General features: G+C 34.1%; 1 protein-coding gene across 4 annotated transcripts in view; it reads right to left on the reverse strand.

The window, feature by feature from the left end:
* ano10a (anoctamin 10a) overlaps positions 1–8,673 on the reverse strand; it is a 46,164-nt gene extending 37,491 nt beyond the window's left edge. For 2 of the 4 annotated variants that reach the window (XM_073846872.1, XM_073846875.1), the window contains exons 1-5: positions 8,194–8,673; positions 3,853–4,003; positions 2,400–2,597; positions 1,370–1,504; positions 42–161 (exon numbers count right to left, since the gene is read on the reverse strand). In XM_073846872.1, coding sequence (XP_073702973.1) covers positions 42–161; positions 1,370–1,504; positions 2,400–2,597; positions 3,853–3,991 — 592 coding nt within the window. In that variant the 5' untranslated portion in view covers positions 3,992–4,003; positions 8,194–8,673. The remainder of the gene's footprint in view (positions 1–41; positions 162–1,369; positions 1,505–2,399; positions 2,598–3,852; positions 4,004–8,193) is intronic. The other 2 variants (XM_073846873.1, XM_073846874.1) reach the window with 2 other exon arrangements.
* Between the last annotated feature and the right edge of the window lie 302 nt (positions 8,674–8,975).

Raw genomic sequence — 8,975 nt, forward strand, 5'->3', positions numbered from 1 at the left:
GTTTAAAGTTCATGCCAGCACACACAGACACAGTGACTCACCCAGTGGCTGGAAGGACAATTTGATCTTTTTGTACCATGAGAACGAGAGTCTTTTAAGGTCTTCTTTGTTATGGAGAGGAAAATACTGGATTAGGACACCTTTAGACTGCAACCTCCGCACTGGAAAAGAGTTTACAATTAAAATGTAACTTAAAATATAAAAAGAAAAAAAAGACAAAAAAAAAACATGAATAAAAAATATTAAAGAATTATTATTGTTGAACAGCAAAGATGACATCTGAATGCCAATGTTTTGAGTTTCAACTGCTGACCACCAGTGTTGGACACGTTACTTTAAAAAATGAGTTAGTAACGGAGTTACATCATCATAAAAGTAACTAATTACAAGGGAAAGGCTCTACTTTTCTTTGTGTATAGTCATAATAACGACAGAACAATGTACTTTTGTAAAATAAAGGAAATAATCAGGATGCACTCTCTGCCGTCTCGGTCACCTCTCTTCACAGATACATAAATAAATCAGCCTGAATCTCAGGGAATATCTACTTTACAGACATAAGAATTATATATATAGAAAGCTTGACATGTCTACTTTTAAATGATCTGTATGATTATCTGTATGATACCAACGCGGGCTCCGGTTTCTCCCGTCTAAACTCATCTTTAATGTAATCACACCCACGAGCGGCTCCGCTTTTCAAATTTTAAACATCCAACAAACATTAACATTCGTTAAGTTCATCTCGGCTACTTTCGTTTCTGGAAGAAGATGTGCTGAGAGGAATACGTTGTTTTAGATAGATATAAATAGATACAGATATACTATTAGTAAATATTCAAAATTATGTATTTTTTTTTTAAATGAGATATTAGTGCTTTTAAAATTATGTTTTATTCTACAAGAGCAGGGTCTCACACTCATGTGAAGCGCCATGTTAAGATCACATGACCTTCCAAATACTACTAACTTATTTCAATATAATTTTCAACAGTATATTAAAAAAATACCAATAATTATATTTAAATTGAATTACATTTCTGAATTTCACTTTAGAATTAAGTAAATAATAAACAGAAAATCAAAAACATTAACAACTATAATGTTTTAGCAAACAGAAAGTGTGCTCATTAGTTAACAGCACTGGTTTTTACCACTCTCCCCTCGGTGGAGCAATTTATCTTTCCACACAGATGAATAACACCTAGAATAAGCAAATGGGGTCGATTTTGATTTCCAGTTCACTTTAAGATACAAAATGCTAAAGTTATTAGGCCATTCAAAAAAAGATCTTGAAAAACTGTCTGGAAAAACTACACACAACAGCTTTAATGTAATCTAATGCAGCTGGTTATAGAAATACACTTACCAACTGATTTTCCAGGGTAGAGCTTAAGCTTAGGGTATCCTGGAACATGCTCTTCATTTTTAGCCCTAAGTGTGTCCAACTCATGTTTGATAATGTATTGACACTCTGCGTCACTGAGAAATCCTTCACCGTCTCCTATGAGCAGAATGCAACAGTGTTAAAGAACAACCTAGAGTCCTAGATCAGCATAGTAATGTAATACTGTATTGTATCCGAATGTATTCCTGTTAAATCAGTCACATTTTAGTTTATGGACCATTTCTCACTATTAACTATGACTTCTGCCTCAGTAAACTCCTAATTTGCTGCTTATTAATAATTAGTAAGGTAGTTGTTAAGTTTAGGTATAAGATAGGATTAATGGTAAATATGGTAATTCCGAATAAGGCATTAATAAGCACTAATAAACAACTAATATTCTAGTAATATGCATGCTAATAAGCAACTAGTTAATTGGGAAAATTGGTCCTTAAAATAAAGCGTTGTCGAAGTATCAGTATCTCATTTCTAAGCAGTCATATAAATGTGAAGCCTATATAATGAAATCACAAAATATAACACTCCTCATATGTGACCCTGGACCACAAAACCAGTCATAAGGTTAAATTTTACAAAACTGAGATGTATACATCATATGAAAGCTCAATAAATAAGCTTTCTATTGATATATTGTTTGTTAGGATAGGACAATATTTGGCCGAGATACATCTATTTGAAAATCTGAAATCTGAGGGTGCAAAAAAATCAAAATACTGAGAAAATCACCTTTAAAGTTGTCCAAATTAAGTTCTTAACAATGCATATTACTAATCAAAAATTACATTTTGATATGTTTACAGTAGGAATTTTACAAAAAAATCTTCATGGAACATGATCTTTACTGAATTTCCTAATGATTTTTGGCATAAAAGAAAAATCAATAATTTTGACCCATACAATGTATTTTTGGCTATTGTTACAAATATACCCCAGCGACTTAAGACTGGTTTTGTGGTCCAGGGTCACATATTTGTTTTTAGCTGAATCTTACCGTCAAAATCTTTGAAGCTTTCTCTGTTGACATAAGTGAATCCTCGCATTATCCCATCTTGAAACTCCTTAAACAAACCTACATCCTCAGCTCCATGTAAAAGCCTCTGCAACGTGGAGCCCACCACAAAAACATTTGGATTAGGCTTCTGACCATCCTGAGCTGGAAACAGGAGCCGATCCACCAACAACTCTGCTCCTGTAAACAGAATCATAGTGTTAGGAAATACATATTTCACCAGGTCAAGAGTAAATGTGCATGAAAAACTGTGGATGGAGAAATCTTTTGAAGATTTAGTTTAAACTACATGTGCCAATTTCTCTGTATTTATGTTGGTTTGTTGGTTTCATACAGTTTTTGACAATTAAAAATGTAATGACTAAAAAATTTAATTTAAAATCTGTAAATGTCATTATACTTCCTTTCAAAAAGGTCTGATAATTTAGGAGACTTTTTGACCTTTTTACATTCGTATTTAGTCATTTATCCATACAAATAAGGAAGAGTTTACGCAGTTTGTCATAGATCCAGCAATATTCATAGTACACAACTGCATGTTTAGTGGAAATATAATTTAGTAAACAAGATAAATCAGAGGTGAAATGCTGAAAAGATTTTGCAATGGCATGTTGGGTGGAGGTTGGCAGCTCATTCCACCAGAGAACAGTCATGAGGGAATCATTTCCCTTTTTTTTCTGCATAGTGGTTACATCACATGACTACATGACTTTGATGTTGTAGACAAATGTTTTTTTAAATACTACCACCAGGCAGTGAAGCAGCCTCAATAAAAAATTTAAATCATGATAATTCAAGATTTTGTGAAACATCTTTTCAGGATTTTATATTTTAATGAGTCTTACTTTTTTTCATTATCACATCTGAACAGTTGCAGAAGTCAAAACCAAAATGATTTCGTAAACATGCTAATCAAAGAAAAGGCATTTTTGAATAAGCAACTGTCATGCCATTGAACCATTATCTGTTCCTAATATAATAGCAACTCATGTTGCTGGTCTCTAGTACTGAAACATTACAGCAGTACTTTATCATATATGCCTTTAAGCACAATAAAAATTAATTACAGAAGTATTTCTAATATCCATTTAACATTGCAGTGTCAGACTATTTTAATTAACAAATAGCGCACTGAGCAGTTAATATGGCTCAGAGTTGCTCCTTTTTTATAACTAAGTGTCTGTGCAAGCAATATGTATAGAGTAACTTTGCATTTGTGTTTTCTCTACAGGCAGAATTTGATATTCTATGTCCCTGACCTTTGTGAAAGGCAGGGTTCATGTTTGGTGGGGCACAGTGGTTGAGTAACACTGACAGAGGCCCACAAAACAAAGAATGGTCTTCAAACACAACTTCAGATGGCTAGTAGATATTTCAGAAAATATTCAGTTCCTGTCAACCTCTATCTCTAGATGTAACATGCCAGGGGTCTCACCTCCATTTTGCTGCTTGTCTCTGATCCTGTTTAGTAACCAAGTGATGGCCTCTGCTTTAGCGTCATCAGCAAGCTCCAGGACCACCAGAGGGTTGAACGAGGAGACATCACTGTCAGAAAACGACAAGCCAAGTTGCATTTTTCCTGATCCCTGTGTTACACACAGACAAAAAAAAAAGGAGGCACAGGGCATAAAAATGTATAAATAAAACATATCACTCTCAATATTCAGATACAAAAGATACAGGGTGAGATTTTACTTCAAAGCAGTTGAAACACCACAAGTAACATCACACAATTGACACTGTGAAGAACGAGAATTTGCATCCATAACTGCTTATGAAAATGTTTACCTGTTACTTAGAAAAGTCATGCAAATTAATCATTCTAACAGATAGGTTACAATAAAATTCATGGCTGGTTAAAAAGAAATGTCATTATGTCACATATTGTGTACTATTTGATGATGAAGGCATATCATACAGTATTATTAAATTTACTTTATGACTTACTTTTCTAATATTTCCACTACCGTTCGATGGTTTGGGGTCAGTACTTTTTTTTTTTTTTTTTTCAATTAACACTTACTCTTTCTTTCTTTCACACTGTTACAAAAAATCTATTTCAAATGAATGCTGTTCTTTTGAACTTTCTATTCATCATAGAATGCACCTCAATAAACAAATACATTATAACAGAAAACAGGCATTTATTTAAAATAAATAATAAAATAAATGCCTTGGAGAGCTTAAGAGACTTCGTTCAAAAACATTACTGACCCCAAACCTTTGAACAACGTGAATCTATTTTCATAGTCAAATGTTAAAAAATTATTTTACAAGTAATACAAGCAATAACAAAACTGATGACAAAAGAGATTAAGTGCTGTTTTCGTTTGTAAATACTTATCTATGTTCATTATATTACAGAGTTCTCTGGAATATTTGATTCTGACTGGTCAGTTGTGGTATTGGCCAGTCAATTTTTTTTTTTTTTTTTTTTTTTTTGTATAATGGATGCTAAACTCTGTGTTTTACTGCTGTCTTTAGCAACATACAAGTGCTATTTTCGTGTCTCTTGTATTACTCTGTGGTCTCTTTCTTTTTATACCAACTATGGTTTAAACTAGTCTGACCAGCAGTAATGCACCCAAAACCACTCTGAAATCAACTTTGTGATAAGGTATGTAGGTCAACATATATATTATAATATATATGTCAACCAAATACTCTTCAAACGTATGTTTGTTATGATTTGAAGCTAAAAAAAACTGTTTGTGTGTGGAAAAAATTAGTACACCGCTACATCAACACTGATGGTGATAATAATATTACATTACTATATCAAGAGTCTAATATTAGAATCAAATTTAACAGCAGAACAGTAATAACAGTATACAATTATTAAAGAGGAAAGTTAGAGAAAAACATTTAACTGATCTGGTTTGGAAAAACAAGTACAGTACATGGCACCCTTCAATCTGAGAAGGTTAAAATTAGGGATGCGCGATATTTATCGGACAGATAAATTATCGACCGATATGGGTAAAAATTACGTCATTTTTATTGCTCCGATAAATAAATGAAATCCGATCCGATAAAGTACTCTTGCTGGTAAATCAATCAATCAGTCTGGTTTATCTGAGATTCATCTGCTTTCCGAGTGCAAGTGACTGCAGCTGTAAACTGCAGTGACTCTCGGATTTTGTCGCGTTTAATACGTCATCATCTGTGTCGTCATCATAAATGGATTTTCAGCATTAAAAATCGCTTGCAGCAGCTCTGTTATTAAATTTATTTAAAAATGTTTATTCCTGTACAGCTATGATAAGCTGTTTCTCCACCTTGGCAGTGCTTTCAATGTTATTAAGGGAAAGGGTGAAGATGATTGGTTGGTTCATGTCACATGACCTGCGTTTGGCTTGCGGCATTCTGAAAAGTTGAGATGTTTTAATCTCGATTCTGATGTTTTATTCCCTGTCTTGTACGATTTGGTTGTTGCACATATACATAATATGATCAATAAGAATGGACTACACGTAAGCTTTAACGGACATTTGGACATGATGCACTTTTAATTTTTTCCAGGTTGACAAATGTCAAAGCATTTTATTTATTTAGAATTGTGGTGCCTTACACAAAAAATAAAAACATTTTTGAAGAGTCAGGACTGATGTTTGCTATGATTGTTTGACCCAGATATATAATATACATTTCATTAGTTTATCTTAGATTTTGTATTCTCCTGGGTGCACAAAATTATCATATAAAAATATGAACGTATTGGGTATCGGTATCGGCCACAAGAAGGACTTAATTATCGGCTATCTGTAAAAAAAATTTCATATCGTGCATCCCTAGTTAAAATAAAAGGACAACAAATAAGCACTCCAAGAGCAGAGATCAAGATGCTTCAAGGCCAAACTTGTATTTCACATTAAACTAAGTAATGCTTGGGAAGAATGTGAGACCATCAGTAAAAGTGCTGAAGCTGAACCATAAATGGACTTTTTAACATGATAATGACCCCAAACATGCAAGCAAATCCACTAAAGAATGGCTCAGAAGAAAGAAATGGAAAGGTCTGGAATGGCCAAGTCAAAGTCCCGAACTCAATCCAACTTAAATGCTGTGATGGGGTGTACATATACGTTTACATGGCGTTTACATATAGTCCACAAGAGAAAATAATAGCTGAATTTATAAAAACGACCCTGTTCAAAAGTTGACATATGCTTGATTCTTAATACTGTGTTGTTACTTGAATGATCCACAGCTGTTTTTTGTTGTTGTTTTTAAGTACTGCCCTTCAGAAACTACAGAAGATACTTCCCTAGAAAACAAAATAAGTTCAATTTACCCTGACCTTCAAATTCAATAAGGTTTCACCCCTTGGCTCCTAATGCATTGTTTTTTTTTCTTCTGAAGCATCAGTGAGCATTTGAACCTTCTGTAATAGTTGCATACGAGTTGTCCTCAGTGTGAAAAGATGGATCTTAAAATCATACAGTCATTGTTGGAAAGGGTTCAAATACACAAAAATGCTGAAAAACCAAAGAATTTGTAGGACCTGAAGGATTTTTTCTGAAGGAGAGCAGGCAGTTTAACTGTTAAGGACAAACAAGGAACTCATGAACAACTATCACTAAACAAAAAAAAAAAAAAAAAACAAGCTGTGGACCATTCAGGTAACAACACAGCTCAGATAGAACACATACATCTGCAAGATGTCTATTTGACATATGCATTTACATCTGCAAGGCATCTGCAATACGTCAGATGTCAAATAGACGTCTATTAGATGTCTTTAAGATGTTTATGATTTAGAATGTATGTAAAACTGACATCTTACAGACGTTTGTACACAGCAGATGCTTTCCAGATCAAGAGATCTTTAGACATCTTGCAGATGTACGTGTGCTAACTGGGAGTATTAAGAATTAAGAATCAAGAATCAAGTGTATGTAAACTTGAACAGGGTCATTCATTTTCAGCTATTATTTTATCATATGTAAACATCTTTTATATGACATATCCTATTCAGGTCAGTACTAAACAAAAAATAACATGCATTTTGTATAATCCCTTTTATTTTGGTAAAATAATTAACATTTTGCAGATTATGCAAGGTGTATGTAAACTTTTGATTTTAACTGTATGGATTGTGTTTGACGTTTTAAATAATCTAAAAATGCAAAAAGCTTTCTTGGAGCATTAGGTTTAGGAGCTTAGAGATAGGAAATAGAATTGGTTCAACATAAAAACAACACAAGTGAATAGAAACATATGCGTGTGTATTATTTTGTATCTGCCTGCTGCTTGCCTGATGTGATTAATAATGCATCTGCTTATCAATTGTCACTGTGTATGTTCAACATCAACCATTTGGAAATGCATGCATCCTTAAACATGCAATTCTGAAAAGAAAATAAATCCTGAAACGTAGCATTGCATGAAAAGGTGTGGCAGGTAAACTGACAACAAAGAAGATCTCTGTAAAACTAAACCTGCTGGAGTAGCCTAAATTTTGTGGACATGTCCCAGAAAAAACAGCATGTGATTCTCATTACATTAACATTTCTTTGGTTGTCCTGGCTGGTGACAGTCAACGAGGTTTGACTTCATTGACAGATATTGGGAGGAGCTAAACATACATGCCCGACAAGGAAACATACAAAGACAGGCTATATGATCCCACTTACATTTATAGGGATAGATAACAAACAAATACCACTCTTGCAACCACTTTACAAAGTTTAAATGCTTGTAAAGTCACATATTAAAGATGCAAGCCGTATGTCAGGCCCGAAACCCCACTGACATGTAAACTATGTCTACTCACAGTGTTGCAGGCGCGATCAGCTGTCCGGAAAGCGAAACAGACGTCAGTCCTGCGCTTTAGAGACCCATGTAAGCCAGTTGTTTTAAAAAAAACTTGATTTATTTTGTGTTTAATTCAAGTGTATGAGCCGGAGAGCTTTAAAGTTAAGGCTGACTTGAGTTCCTCCACGTCATCGAGATGACACAGCCCTAATTCTAGATCACACCCACCCACCGTTCAAACCTGTTATACAAAGAAATATATATGCAACTGAGTGATTTATAAACACTTATTTAATTATGCAGACAATGACGAACCTACAGTAAATGCGCTTACAAAAGATCCTTTAGTTATTCGTTAATACGCCATGCACCATTATGAATGCGTTTTAACATCAAATAAAATAAACATTATTTGTGCCTTCAAACAACACGTATGCAGTAAAAACGACTTCTGAACTGTACATTCAACGCTGATAATAATCACTAGCCAGCTAGGAAGTCTAGATCAGAGTTCACTGTTGACGCTTTTGTCACGTGATCAATGCTAGCGCTGTCCGATTCGTGAGTGAATCACTCTTTTGAAGTGGTTCTTTCTAATGAACCAGTCTGAATTGATTCGCAAACCAGACTAAATTCAAATCCATCTAAAATCAATCAGACAACTGACTCAGTGGCTTTAAATGGGTCGGAACTTAGAATGGTAATAGCCTTTTTCTGGCATATTTTAGGTCAGTTTACAGTTTACATAGCTACAATGAATACTGAAATACAGAGCAATGCAAAACAATATCACATATGCGT

Source organism: Garra rufa, chromosome 9 (assembly GCF_049309525.1).
Source record: "Garra rufa chromosome 9, GarRuf1.0, whole genome shotgun sequence".
Lineage (NCBI taxonomy): Eukaryota > Metazoa > Chordata > Actinopteri > Cypriniformes > Cyprinidae > Garra > Garra rufa.